Genomic DNA, 16,772 nt, shown 5'->3' with positions numbered 1-16,772 from the left:
ACGGTATCTCCAGTCGTATTTGTGCTATAGGAACAAAAACAGGGGGCTCAGGTTAAAGGGTAAGATGTCCCGCGATTGAGTTTCACTCTTTTTGAAAAGTACCAAGCCCCAACTGCTAGCTGTAAACTAGATAAGTTGTTCATAAATCGAGGATAAATTTAGAAGGAGACCATGTAGGTCAAGTGTTAAGAAGCATTGTGATATTTAAGGGATTCTACTTTTCTTCTAACGGTGGTTGGAAAGTATTCTATGATAATAGTTTATTAGTTCTTCACCGACTAATTGGAAAAAGAACTTCTAACAAAAGCACCCAGAGAGATGTCACTAATGGAATATGAGTATGAATGTAAGGGTGTGGTATAACAATGAGGGGATAAAGTAAGACCGCTAGTAAGGCGCACTTGGTATGTGTTGACTAAATCAAAAGTCGTTGTTGGGTACACAGTAAGGAAAAGAGGCATAAGGTATAAAGGAATAACGTATGTACACAACGTCACCCCGAAAATAATGGAACCCTTAAAAAGACAAAGAATGCAAAGTTAAGGAATAAATGGCACAACTTCCATTCACCCCAAGAAACAAAGGATATAGGTTGGGATAAAGCTACTACCTCAAGAAAACCTTGAACAATTATAGTCGGAATACTATCACTGCCTAATTAGAATGGGAACGGCTACATGTGCTAATTAATTCTTGGATGAAGACAAGTAGAAGGTGGCCTTGGACAAGTTGTTCCATGAGTCCCATTCCTCAAGTACAGATTAATAGATGAGGTGTCACACTATGTATGAAAAGGTTCTCGATGCTTTGTGATTTATCCAATATTCTGTACATGGATAGTCAGGTTATAAAATATAGAGAGAGACAAAGACAGGATACGGCATCAATTAGATTAGGGAAGGAGATTGGATGAAATTGAGACTGGACATAGAGACATAGAGCAAGGTATAAGCGGATAAAGGTGTAAGTACCCTCTAAAAGGGGGAAGTTAATGAGAAAAATTGCAAAGGTAAGGTGGAGGCAATTGATATGGCAACATATCCAAGATGGATTTTTAAATTTCAATAAGATCCCTTTCTGAACCAAGTTAGGAAGGTTTGGAAGTCACCAATAATTGGATGGAAGCCAGAATGCTATGTAAGGCAGTGTTAAGAAGTTTTTAACAAGACTTTGAATGACATAACGCTAGAAGGTGGGTGCGTATAAAAAGAAAAAGGCATAGAAATGAAAGGATATCGAATAACTCAAGAGACACTATGGATGATAATGACATCATGCTAGACCAAAAGCCAAAATAATGGCTATAGAGTTGGTCGCAAAGGATGTTGCGACAGATGCATAAACAAGGAAAAGGAATACAAAACCTCTTGTGGTAGGAGGTAAGAAGAGTAAAGAGTGAGCAAGGGAAAAGAAAGTATAGTAAGATGGGACACAAGCAAATCCCAACATGCGTGAGATGTGTATAGTAGAATGAACCAGGAGATGGAAAAACTACGTCTACCTCCTACAAGTTGCATCAGAACGGTTGTACACCCTATGAAGATGTCTATATAAGCATTAGGCTAATGAGTAAGTACATGATAATAGGAATAGGGGCTTAATTATGACAAGGCAATTATGATATTTTGGATACCCCACCAAAAGCTACGCAGATAGTTTAAGACAAACTATCGAAATGGAGTTAGTGTTATGTCGAAAAATGGACGTGGTTTAAAATTAATTTCATCTTTTTAAGAAAAAATCAATTTTAGTAAAAGAGGAGTCGCTACTTAATTTTTTAAAGAAATTAAGAAAACTTAATTTAAAAGACCCTAAAAGATTTAAGTCTTAAAAATTAGAGAAAAAGGTACGAGGTTCATATTACTATTTTAAGAAGGTCTTAGCACTTAAAATAGCCGCTAACATGTGGTTGTCCGATGATTTGAAATTATTTGACTAACTTTGGAAAAATGTGTTTTAGCAATAATCAAAGTATTAAACAACTTTGACAAAAATAAATAAATATAAATTTTTAAACATTTAGGAAGATTTATAAGAGAAATAGACTTGGTATAAAAATGATTTAATGAAGGAGGGATAATTTAAATAAATTACTTAAATGAGATAAAAATGATCATAAATATTATACCTAATATAATGTTAACTATTATATAAATGAGAACATATTCAAATCAAATAAGCAAGTTTAATATGTAATAGTAATAATAGTAGTATTAGTAGTAGTAGTAGTAGTAATAATAATAATAACAATAACAATAATAACGATAATGAAAATTAAATAATAATGACAACAATAACAATAATAACAAAAATAATGATAATAACAGTAGCAAATAAAAAATTGCTACTACTACTACCAATAATAACAATGACGAAAATAATAATAATAATAATAATAATAACGAAAATGGTAATAATAATAATTATTATTATTATAATAATTATAATAACTGTAAAAGCATTAGTACTACTAATAATTATAATAATAAGGAAAATAATAATAATGATAATAATAATAATAATAAATAAAGATACTACTACAAAAATAATAATAATAATAATAATAATAATAATAATAATAATAATAACAGTAAATAAAAATACTAATGATAAAGAAACTAATACTAATAATAATAATAATAACAACAACACTACAGTAAATAAACATACCAATAATAATGAAAATACTAATAATAATACTAACAGTAAAATAAGAAATACAACTCCATCTACTAATAAAATATGTATACTAATAATACTAATATCAATAACGGTAATAGAATATGTATACTAATAATAATAATATTAATAACGGTAATAAAATATGTATACTAATAATAACACTAAATAAATATATACTATTAATAATGGTAATAATAAAAACGAAATAATAATAATAATAATAATAATAATAATAATAATAATAATAATAATCATACTTCTATCAATGATATTAATAAAAAAAAATATATATATATATATAATAATAACCGTAAATAAAATATACTAATAATAATGGTAATAATAACAACGAAAAATAATAATAATAATAATAATAATAATAATAATAACAGTAATAAAATATACTAATAATAATGATAATAATAATGAAAATACTAATAATAACAATAAATAAATAAATATACTGCTACTACTACTACTAATAATAATACTAATAATAATAAAACGGTAAAAAAAATAAAAACAAATAATAACAATAATGATAAAAACAGTAGAAGCAATAATAACGACAATAATAATAATAATAATAACAATAATAAACAAAATGCTGAAAATATAAGCAAGCGGAATTGGGTCCGAGCGAGATCATCTTGTTTTGTTTGCTATTCGAGAGGTCTAAGATATCGGTCCCATGTGAGGGGATGATGACTATATTGAGTCTCAAATCAAGACTCAATTTTTGCTCCTAAAGTGTTCATGCAAACAAGAAAAGAATGACGAAATTAGCAAGATTATATTTTAGGACAACATTTTTATCATAATGACAACGGAAAATAAAAAAAAATGGAATAAACATTACCTGTTGTTGGGCAGTGAACGATGGTATTTTGGTCACGAATCTACCCTCGTTTTTCAAGTAAAATCAAGTTCAAATGGAGAGAAAAATTCAAAAAGAAAAAAAATCTTTTGCAAGAAAAGTATTCAAAATCAAAGGGTAAAAGTCTATTTTTGAGTATTTTGTCCGCGTTTTTCTCTCCTCCTATCCGTATCCATGTAAGCCCCCCCCCCTTTTCCTTCTGTCCAATCCCTCTATTTATAGGGAGATGGAGATTAAATAAAAATAAAAATAAAAATGGATGATTAAAATAATACGGAGTGGACAAATTAATAAAATAATGTGGAACGGGCGAAAATATAAAATAATACGGAACGGCATAAATATAAAATAATAATTAATGGGGCGGATTATTAAAATAATGTGACAGAATATTAAAATAATGCGGAATGGGGTGGAATATTAAAATAATGTGGGATGAATAGAAGAAATAAAAATAATGAAAGAAATATATATATATATATATATATATATATAGTGATGGGAAATTAATATGTATATTATTTATTTATTTGTCGGATGAAGAATACACATTTATATATATATATATATATATATATATATATATATATATATATAGAGAGAGAGAGAGACAGACAAAGGGGTATGGTCGGGCATTATTTTATGAGTATAGGGAAATGGGCTGGGGACAAAACATGTTTAGTTTATTAATATGTGTGTATATATATATTTATTTATTTATTCTGAAAAGTGGGGAGGGGACAATTTTACTTTTTTATTTTTATTATTATTTTATAGGGTTAGGGGGGCGTGCATGGAATATTAAATTGGTATAGGGGTATGGGAGGGGGACAAAACATGGTAGGAATATATATATATATATATATTCTGAAAAAAAGAAAAAATGATTATTGTTAATATAGGGGCACGCGTGGCTTCTTTTTTATTTATTTATTATTATTATTTCTAAAAAAAGTAATTTATAAAGTATAGAAATTTGAAAAACTATTTAATGATTTTAGTCTAGTGATGTGTAAATTAGTTTATGTACAGTATATAGGTAGAATGAGATGTGAAATTGGAGGGATGGTATATATTATTTGCATGTTGTAGTGTTAATGGAAGAATTAAAAAATTGTTAATATAAAATTAATTATGTGTTATTTAGGTGAAAAAAATGAAAACGTAAAATTAATTAGTGAATTTGGTTATCAAATAAGATGAATTAATATCAGTTAATTAACGAGCTTCAAAAAAACAAAAATAATTAACTTCATTGTAACTAATTATTAATTTGCGAAATAATTAATAATAATAAATAAATAATCTTTTTATAAGTCAATTTTAAATAGTACTAAAAGATAATAACTATATAACAAAAATGCATATGTTATGAAGATGACAAAATTATTTGAAATACACTTGAAAATATGCATGGTTTTATAAAAGCCAATTATTTTAATTTATTTAAGATTGAAGAAGGCTAGAATTAAAATAATTAACTTAAAATATGAGTCTATTAATTAAATCAAGCCAATTAACAAAATATTTAGTTTAAAAATAAAAACTCTTTTTGAGACAGTTTTCGAATATATAATAAAAAATATTAATGTTCAAGAATTATTTTATATATATATATATACCGAAATTATTTTTAAAAATAATTATAATATATGTGCATATTTCGTTTTTTTTAATTATTATTTATTTATTTATAAATATTTTATTTTATTTTTAATTAATTTTTTTATTATTATTTTTTAAAAAAAAACATGATGCTGTGGATGGTCAAAATTGGGTGTCAACAGTTGTCCCTCTTTGACCGAAGACGATGAAAGAGTTTTTGGACAAAGAAGTTGACGTACTATCCAATTTTGTCCTGAACATCAACGTTGAAATGAAGCTCAGAATATACAGGGTAAGAAATTTGTGAGAATTATGGTTGAACTTTTGTTTCTGAGTTGCCTGCATATATCAGATAGCATGAGGATCGAGTTGAGTGCAACTCTCAAGTTATGCCAGAATAAGGTGGAGTGAGTTGACAACACCATCAATCATAAAATTGTGTTGGTATTAGCGATTGAGGAAAATGTTGACAGAGGCGGCCAAGGAAAAAGAATGAGATTGAACAAGTGAAAACTTATTAAAAATGAGGTGAAGCAAAAGGCTACATAGTGATAATATAAAGATATATAAGTGGAATTAAAAATCTGAACTCGAAAAAGTGTGAGAATATTGGGAAGAACGAAGTAAAGCCTAGCACAAAAATTATCCCAGTATCGAGTTATGACGAGACTGGATTTTAAGACCCAAATTATGGAACATAGGCTGAGTAGAGTTCGAAAGTAGATTCATGACCATTGTTGGTGAGTTTGACCCTCCAATAAATATCCTAATTCACTGCTTAGAAACGGTTCCACGTTGTGCTAAAGCTTCTTTTTGTAGGCGTCCACACCTGTGGTTTATTTGAGAATTCATCCTCTTGGATGATCTCGACAAACACTGAGACAAAATTCATTAGTACAAAATATAATTCAAATAAAGAGGTAGTGTCGTTACATGTCGGCACGTATTCATCTCTTGGAATATTTGACTTCAATTTTCTTTGATTTTATACTGTAGATGATGGATAGATATGATGCAATATAATGATGATGATGTTCCATCAATAGGATGATAATGCTCTATTAATGATGATGATATTCCATTGATAGGAATGATGATGCTTTACCGCAAGGATGAAGACCCATTAATGTTCCATCAGTAGGATATAAATATGCGTGTTCATCGGTAGTCTGAATAGAGATCCATCGGTATGATAATGATATTCCATTAGTAGAATAAAGATATTTCATTTGTAGGATGTATGTTACTCTATTGATAGGATCTAACTTAATGTGTCATCAGTAGGATATAAATATGTGCGTCCATCGGTAGGACGAATGAAGATCCATTGGTAGGATGATGATATTCCATCGATAGAATAATGATATTCTACTGATAGGATCTAACTTAACGTTCCATCGGTAGGATATAAATATGTGCGTCCATCGGTAGGACGAATGAAGATTCATTGATAGGATGATGATATTCCATCGGTAGGATAATGATATTCCATTAGTAGGATATATGTTACTCCATTGATAGGATATAGATTGATGTTCCATCGATAGGACATAAATATGTGTGTCCATCGATAGGACGAATGTAGATCCATTGGTAGGATATAGATTGATGTTCCATTGGTAGGATACAAATATGTGTATCCATCGATAGGACAAATGGAGATCCATTGGTAGGATATAGATTGATGTATCCATCAGTAGGACGAATGAAGATCTATTGGTAGGATGATGATATTCCATCGGTAGGATAATGATATTCCATCGGTATGATATATGTTACTCAATTGATAGGATATAGATTGATGTTCCATCGATAGGACATAAATATGTGTGTCCATCGATAGGACGAATGTAGATCCATTGGTAGGATATAGATTGATGTTCCATCGATAGGATACAAATATGTGTGTCCATCGATAGGACAAATGGAGATCCATTAGTAGGATATAGATTGATGTGTCCATCGGTAGGACGAATGAAGATCTATTGGTAGGATGATGATATTCCATCGGCAGAATAATGATATTCCATCGGTAGGATGTGCGTTACTATGTTGGCAAGTCAACCTCCTCTGATTTTGATGTAGAGCAAAAAATACGTATTTCCTTAGTTGATGTGATTTGTAATATATACCTCGGCTGTAAATTGCTTTCAATTTGATGTAATATGCAATGAGTTGATATGATGCGATATGATAATAAATTAACATGATATGCAGATGGCCTTTCGGCAATGGCCCTCTCGGAAATGATATGATAAATGATGGCCCTCTCAGCAATGATATGATAAATGATGGCCCTCTTGGCAATGATAAATGAATGATGAATGATGGCCCTCTTGGCAATGATAAATGATGAATGATGGCCCTCTTGGCAATGATGAATGATGGCCCTCTTGGTAATGATGAATGAAGAATGATGGCCCTCTTGGCAATGATAAATGATAAATGATGAATGATGGCCCTCTTGGAAATGATGACTGATGAATGATGGTCCTCTTGGCAATGATAAATGATGAATGATGAATGATGGCCCTCTTGGAAATGATATTACCACCTCCGGTAATATAATGTAAATAATATAATATCATCGAATATGGCATTAGATTATCGTATATGACATTACATCATCGCATACGGTATTATATCATCGTATATGGCATCGTAAATTGCATTATATCATCATATACGGTATTATAACATAAATGACCCTCTTGGCAAATGATATTATAATCTCCGGTAATATAATACGAATAATAAAATATGAATGACCCTCTTGACAATGATATTACCACCTCCGGTAATATGATATAAATAATAAAATATGAATGGCCCTCTTTATGCATTTATGCTTTTACTGAGCCGAGGGTCTCCAGAAAACAGTCGTCCTACCTTGGTAGGAGTAAGGTCTGCGTACATTCTACCCTCCCCAGACCCCATGTTGTGGGATTTCACTAGGTTGTTGTTGCTGTTGTTGTTGTTGAATGACTCTCTTGGCAATGATATTACCACCTTCGATAATATAATACGAATAATAAAATATGAATGGCCCTCTTGGCAATGATATTACCACCTCCGGTAATATAATACGGATAATAAGATATGAATGGCCCTCTTGGCAATGATATTACCACCTCCAGTAATATAATATAAATAATAAAATATGAATGACCCTATTGACAATGATATTACCACCTCGGGTAATATAATGTGAATAATAAAATATGAATGGCCTTCTTGGCAATGATATTACCACCTCCGATAATATAATACGAATAATAAAATATGAATAACCCTCTTGGCAATGATATTACCACCTCTGATAATATAATACGGATAATAAGATATTAATGGCCCTCTTGGCAATGATATTACCACCTTCGGTAATATAATATGAATAATAAAATATGAATGGCCCTCTTGGCAATGATATTACCACCTCCGATAATATAATACGAATAATAAAATATGAATGGCTCTCTTGACCGATGATATTACCACCTCCGGTAATATAATACGAATAATAAAATATGAATGACCCTCTTGGCAATGATATTACTACCTCCGGTAATATAATATGAATAAAATAATATCATCGTATACGGGATTAGATCATCGTATACAACATCATATCATTGTATATTGTATTATATCATTGTATGCGGCATTATACGTGCCCATTAGACGTCTTTGAGGATAGAGAATATAATTTGACGTTATTATGGATGCTTGCATTGAAAGTAGCTCCTTTGCGTTTTCCTGCACTCAAAAGAAAATAAGTAATAGACACATTGTCGTTTTAACTAACGATTGAGCAAAAATCTTTAGGGAAAATTCTTGAAAATATGTACAAAGTGCCTGATCACTTTGACATTAGTGTGTGAATATCATGCTCATTTCCGAACACTCTATATTTATTGTGGCTCATGGCTTGCTGGAGATTTGAACGAGGCATTGTTGTTCATTTTTTGAACGTCTCCTTTTCGTCTGATGAATCCTGGTGACAAAATTATCACTTTGAAAACTCTTTGTTCTTTTAACTTCTTTGTACTTGCTGAAAAGAGGGATATGGTGATCTTTTATAATTTGTATCCACAGAAAAATTATTAGTTTTGAATGAATTGATCTGTGTTGAATTCTCCATTTGTTTTCTCCTTATCTTACTATCTTTGATCGCTTGCTCTGATTCCACACTTCTCGATAGATATAAGACTAAAATATATTCATGCAAAATGTTTGATGTATTAAAAACTTTAAGAAAGATGAGTTTTTTGAAAAGCAATTTGGAAAGGGTCACTGCCAGATGTCATGTCATGCATAACTTAAATGAACGTCCTTGATCCGAAGCTTTGAGCAAACTTGATATCTTGTTCACAAAATTTTTAAGAATTCTTGGGAAATTCTGACATAGCTAGAAAGTTTTGACTATGAACTCTGATGGTGCTAGAGATTATTGAGGTTGACATTGACCTTCCAATAATGTCGGGGATCATTTGAGGCCAACGTTAAACTTTGAAGATGAGTAAAAGTTTCTGATGATATTAGACAAAAATTTTGAGGTTATCCTCAAAAATTTCTGTCCCAGTTAGATGTCTTGGTAAATATCAAACGAACAATAAGAGAACTGTAGAATTTTTGAGATCCTATCAAAAATTCTGTCCCAGTTACTTTTTGATGCACTTCAGTCTTGTTTTCTTTTGTAAAAAGATCTTTCTTGAAAATTTTGATTTCCTCTCAAAAAACAAATTCCCAGTTTCTATTATAAAAAGAGAACTTACGGGAGATATGACCGAACCGTTGTGGCGCCTACGTATCTCGTTGAGGCAGAAATCAGGTCAAACGTAGTTCCCCGCTCGGGAGATAACTGAGGAGTAGCGAATTTTAATAGAAAAATGACCGAGGCCGACATAGGTCACCTACGTATCTCATTCTTGAGAATTCAGGTCAGACATAGTTCATTACAAAAGGAATTTTGAAAATAGATAAACATGGAAGCGATTACAAGAAAATGATGCAATTATAAGGGAAAATACTGAAAGAAATTAAAATGAACTTTCGTAATAAAGAAGGCTTTCATTTGGAAATAAAGAAATAAACTTTGGCCATGGTCATGGACCAATTTGCCTTTTCAAAATAATACAAGGATAATTAAAGCGTCACAAGGTAAAGTGACATAAAGCATGGTTATCCAGACTACCACCGGCTTTCATAAAATTTGTCTTTATCTATCAAGACGAGTGAGGAATCAAGAGAGGATTGTATAATCAATTAGGCACTTGCTCTCTTGGCTTGGCATCTCATATGCCTGATGTCTCGATTATCATAGCTCACTGACTCCTTCTCCTAGACCTATATTATTGACAGACTCTCGTACTGAAAATGACTGACACACATAAGGAAAAGGCTTTTCAAGATTGTCAGATTTGATTGGGACTATCGGCATTCCAATCTTTTCCAATCATGTTAATATTCAACCCTTCATGATTCGGCAGAGGGTTATTATTAACATTGGGAGCAGCGGTTTGGAGAGTGACGACCTCCCAATCAATCAAATCCTGAATTTTATGCTTTAAATTGACACAAATTTCAGTATCATGCCCTACACTATTCGAATGATACGCACATGTTTGGTCAGCTCTGAAGAATCTAGAGCTTGTATCAGCTGATTTAGGTGCAATAGGATGAATAATACCTACATCTCTCAGTCTTTCGAATAGCTTAGTCCGACTTTCCACTAGAGGAGTAAAACTCCTAGCAGACCTATTTTCAAAATTGGGTTGGGTAAGGTTGTAGTTATTTTGCAGGGGTGGAGGTACTTGATGGTAGTTCAGAGGATTTCGGCAAAAAGGTGCGGGAGTTTGAAAATTTGGGCGTTGTGCAGTTTGATAGTGCGAAGGTAGGTAATTAGGAGGCGGAGTTTGGTAACTCGGTTGGACGTAAAAAATTGGGTAGGGATTTTTTAGAGATGGGGGGTAGATTTTGGAGGGTGAGGTTTTTCTAGAGCTAAAATAGGGTGATCTTCGTATCCTTCTATCGTGCGCATCAGAATTAAAGGACACATCTTTTTTTTTCTTTTTGAACAAAACTGAGGAACTAGTTTGGATAGCCACACGAATAATCCTTTTGGTCTTAAGACCATCTTCGATGGTCTCACCAATTTTGACTACCTCAGCAAATTTTGCTCCTACGAGCAACAACATCCTGTCATAGTACCCAGGCTCTTGATTGCGTACAAAGACTTCAATAATCTCTTTTTCAATCATGGAAGGTCTCACTCTGCCAGCCTCTTTCCTCCAATGGTAGGCGTACTCTCGATAGCTTTCAGTAGACTTTTGTTTGATTTTCTCTAAAGAATAATGATCGGGAACGATCTCCACGTTGTAAGCAAATCTTTCGATGAAATCTTTAGCCAAAGCATTCCAAATTGTCCACTGTTTCATCTCTTGAGAAGTAAACCATTCCAAGGCCTCTCCTCTTAAACTTCGGCTAAAGAGTCGCATTAATAATGCCTCGTTCTTCCCAACTCCTACGAGTTGATCACAATATGCTCTCAAATGAGACAAAGGATTCCCGGTTCCACTAAAAGTATCAAATTTAGGTACTTTAAACCCTTCTGTAAGGTCCAGATCTGGATGGATACACAGATCTTCATAATTCAAACCAACAACATCCGGGGTATAGTGAAACTCCTTCATAGATTTTACAATTTCCTCTTTCATACTCTGCTTAGTTATTTCCTCTTTAGTTCTCCACTTCATTCCTTGTTCCTCATAGTAATCAAGTTCGGAACCGTTGGTATATGGCTCATTTGGGATTGAGATTTGGAAAGTTGTATTTTGAGGCAAGGGAGGAATAATGGGAGGGTTTGGTGTATTTTGATGAACTTGGTAATTTTGGGGGACTGTTTGACGGTTAGTATGCTGATTTTGATGATGGGGAAAGGTCTGTGGATTGTTAACACTTTGGTTTTGTGGGGGAGGAAAGGCTTGAGGATTGGTGTTTTGTGGGGGAGGAAAGCTTTGGGGATTGGTATTTTGAGGGTGAGGTGGTACTTGGTAGGAAACGAAAGCATGATGGGGGTTGGAAGCAGTGAGGTCAACAATGAAGGCATTTTGCGCGGGGTTTAAGGATGGGTTTTGAACGTGTTCCGTACTTGAACTTGGAGAAGGGAAGTGAATTGGAGGTCTTGCGTGTTGGCGGCTATAGCTAGGTTTGATAATTCTCGATTCTTTTGTATCTCAACTCTCATCTCGGCAATTTGTTGCACTAACTGTGCAATCAACTTATTTTATTCAGTGATGACAGGGTCTATCACAATAATATCAGTCAACCCAGTGTCCTCATTATGTCTAGTCATTTTTTCTTTTCCTATTATCAAATTTCGATCGGAAAATGAGTCTTTAGGCACTTTAGATCTTGTGAAGTATGGATGTTCGGCCAGATTATCATCACAAATCAATTCTAAATACCTGCACGGAAAATAACTCAAAAGGCAAACATGTCAGTCTGCATTCATAAGAGATAATGCAAAATATCATACCGAAAAAAGATAAACACATAAGAGTTTCTTTGTTTGAAGACAAGATAACCCACAAGTATTGAAAAATGACAAAATAGACAAGAATTTGCCTATTGATTTTAGGATTTAGTGTATCAAGAAATACAACTTGCTTTGAATCAAGATCTTCTTGCTTTTGTCACGGTTGTATCTATACATCTACTGATGTGATTTCTTTGTAAAAAAAATGAAGGGAAAAAATAAGCTTTTAAAAGATAGTGGTCAAACCTTGAAAAACTGCCTACGTATCCCATGAAGGAGATGTCAGGCCCTATGTATTTTGACTAGCTCCGACAAATCAATCATTTTTTAGAGGAGAGAGTAAAGTTTAGGACATAAAAGTGAAATTTGAATTTTGTGGATAAACCAAAGACTCTAAGAGCATTTCATCGCACTTTGTGGTGAGTTGATATTTGTGCTTTGGGGGATTTTAGAAAAGAGTGGGTTAGAGTGTCTTCAAGTAAGCAACACATTCATTCAAGCATATAACAGATAAACAATTATTGCATGTCCTAAATAGATATGTGACCCTTTTGTGCCAAGGATAGGCCTATCAATTTGAAGGATGTATAGCACCATTTGAAACATTTCGTTGCCCCAAAACATACATTTATACAAATATTATGAATAAACTGAATGGGGGTACATAATGGGAAAAAAGGGATACAAATAATCAGTCCCACGCAGGGGTACAATCCTAACTAAGCCTTCGTGAAATAAATTTCGTTCTTGAATTCTTGACATCAACCTCTTTGGATAGAATAACAATTTTGTGAAGATCTTTTTTAAGCTAATAAAATAAACTTCCAACCTCGCGGGACAATGTTTGTCAAATAGCGCATACAACCTTCAAATTTAAACACATAGGTATGATCGTCCATTTAGGCCGAGGGCCATTTTGGACTCAAGGTGGTCTTTCTAATGGGATCAATACACCTTGGGTATTGGGTCATCTTAGGCAAATGCACTAAATTAGGGTTTTGGTTTTTCTCTACGCTAGGTTGACTAGGAGTGGCTTTTGCAAGACTGGTAACCCAAGCGGACAACTCAGGCTGTAACTTACGACAACCATTGGACGCATGGCGTATCAATAAATTGTCGATTGTTCCAAAAAGGGGTTAAGTATAAAAAACCCGGCTGTGGTTCCGCAAAACCGTTCTTTAATATACTATATATTCAATAGAAAGATGCCATGAAATGCAAATGACAATTTAATATAAAAGCTAAACACGTAATGGTGCAATTAAGGAAAACAAGAATTACTAATTATTTCAAATAGTTAGTCAAATAAATAATCAAATCTAATGGTTAGAATCTAATTAATTCCCCAGCGGAGTCGCCATTTCTGTTATGTCGAAAAATGGACGTGATTTAAAATTAATTTCATCTTTTTAAGAAAAAATCAATTTTAGTAAAAGAGGAGTCGCCACTTAATTTTTTAAAGAAATTAAGAAAACTTAATTTAAAAGACCCTAACAGATTTAAGTCTTAAAAATTAGAGAAAAAGGTACGAGGTTCATATTACTATTTTAAGAAGGTCTTAGCACTTAAAATAGCCGCTAACATGTGGTTGTCCGATGATTTGAAATTATTTGACTAACTTTGGGAAAATATATTTTAACAATAATCAAAGTATTAAACAACTTTGACAAAAATAAATAAATATAAATTTTAAAATATTTAGGAAGATTTATAAGAGAAATGAACTTGGTATAAAAATGATTTAATGAAGGAGGGATAATTTAAATAAATTACTTAAATGAGATAAAGACGATCATAAATATTATACCTAATATAATGTTAACTATTACATAAATGAGAACATATTCAAATTATATAAGCAAGTTTAATATGTAATAGTAATAATAGTAGTATTAGTAGTAGTAGTAGTAATAATAATAATAATAATAATAACAATAACAATAATAACGATAATGAAAATAAAATAATAATGACAACAATAACAATAATAACAAAAATAATGATAATAACAATAGCAAATAAAAAATTGCTTCTACTACTACTACTACTACCAATAATAACAATGACGAAAATAATAATAATAATAATAATAATAATAACGAAAATGGTAATAATAATAATTATTATTATTATAATAATATTAATAACTGTAAAAGCATTAGTACTACTAATAATTATAATAATAAGGAAAATAATAATAATGATAATAATAATAACAAAAAATAAAGATACTACTACGAAAATAATAATAATAATAATAACAGTAAATAAAAATACTAATTATAAAGAAACTAATACTATTAATAATAATAATAATAACAACAACACTACAGTAAATAAACATACCAATAATAATGAAAATACTAATAATAATACTAACAGTAAAATAAGAAATACAACTCCAACTACTAATAAAATATGTATACTAATAATACTAATATCAATAACGGTAATAGAATATGTATACTAATAATAATAATATTAATAATGGTAATAAAATATGTATACTAATAATAATAGTAAATAAATATATACTATTAATAATGGTAATAATAAAAATAAAATAATAATAATAATAATAATAATAATAATAATAATAATAATACTATCAATGATATTAATAACAAAAATAATATTAAATATAATAATAACCGTAAATAAAATATACTAATAATAATGGTAATAATAACAATGAATAATAATAATAATAATAATAATAATAATAATAATAATAATAATAATAATAATAATAATAATAATAATAATAATAATAATAATAATAATAATAATAAACATACTACTACTTCTATTAATAATATTAATAACAAAAATAATAATAATAAATATAATAATAATAGTAATAAAATATACTAATAATAATGATAATAATAATAATGAAAATACTAATAATAACAATAAATAAATATACTGCTACTACTACTACTACTACTACTAATAATAATAATAATAATAATAATAATAATAATAAAACAATAAAAAAAATAAAAAAATAATAACAATAATGATAAAAACAGTAGCAGTAATAATAACGACAATAACAATAATAATAATAATAATAATAATAATAATAATAATAATAATAATAAACAAAATGCTACAAATATAAGTAAGCGGAATTGGGTCCGAGCGAGATCATCTTGTTTTGTTTGCTATTCGAGAGGTCTAAGATATCGGTCCCATGTGAGGGGATGATGACTATATTGAGTCTCAAATCAAGACTCCATTTTTGCTCCCAAAGTGTTCATGCAAACAAGAAAAGAATGACGAAATTAGCAAGATAATATTTTAGGACAACATTTTTATCATAATGACAACGGAAAATAAAAGAAAATGGAATAAACATTACCTGTTGTTGAGCAGTGAACGATGGTATTTTGGTCACGAATCTACCCTCGTTTTTCAAGTAAAATCAAGTTCAAATGGAGAGAAAAATTCAAAAAGAAAAAAAATCTTTTGCAAGAAAAATATTCAAAATCAAAGGGTAAAAGTCTATTTTTGAGTATTCTGTCCGCGTTTTTCTCTCCTCCTGTCCGTATCCATGTAAGCCCCCCCCCCCCTTTTCCTTCTGTCCAATCCCTCTATTTATAGGGAGATGAAGATTAAATAATAAAAAAATGGATGATTAAAATAATGCGGAGTGGGCAAATTAATAAAATAATGCGGAACGACAGAAATATAAAATAATAATTAATGGGGCAGATTATTAAAATAATGCGACAGAATATTAAAATAATGCGGAATGGGGCAGAATATTAAAATAATGTGGGATGAATAGAAGAAATAAAAATAATGAAAGAAATATATACATATTATTTATTTATTTTTCGGATGAAGAATACACATTTTTATATTATATATATATATATATATATATATTTTAAAAATACAATAAAGGGTCTTCGGTTGAATATATATATATATATATATATATATATATATATATATATATATATATAGCGAGAGATAGAGACAAAGGGGTATGGTCGGACATTATTTTATGAGTATAGGGAAATGGGGTGAGGACAAAACATGTTTAGTTTATTAATATGT

The 16,772-nt window shown here is 30.6% G+C and overlaps 1 protein-coding gene across 1 annotated transcript; it reads right to left on the bottom strand.

The window, feature by feature from the left end:
- Positions 1–10,578: 10,578 nt before the first annotated feature.
- On the bottom strand, positions 10,579–11,919 carry LOC129869752 (uncharacterized). Its single transcript, XM_055944378.1, has one exon. It carries the CDS (start codon positions 11,917–11,919, stop codon positions 10,579–10,581), a length of 1,341 nt encoding a protein of 446 aa, XP_055800353.1.
- Positions 11,920–16,772: the final 4,853 nt, after the last annotated feature.

The sequence above is a fragment of the Solanum dulcamara genome, chromosome 10 (assembly GCF_947179165.1).
Source record: "Solanum dulcamara chromosome 10, daSolDulc1.2, whole genome shotgun sequence".
Classification (NCBI taxonomy): Eukaryota; Viridiplantae; Streptophyta; class Magnoliopsida; order Solanales; family Solanaceae; genus Solanum; species Solanum dulcamara.
This window is presented reverse-complemented; position numbering and strand designations above follow the sequence as displayed.

Bases quoted from the DNA above. Each gene is read 5' to 3' on its own strand.
- LOC129869752 (XM_055944378.1), bottom strand. From the start codon at position 11,919: ATGAAGTGGAGAACTAAAGAGGAAATAACTAAGCAGAGTATGAAAGAG.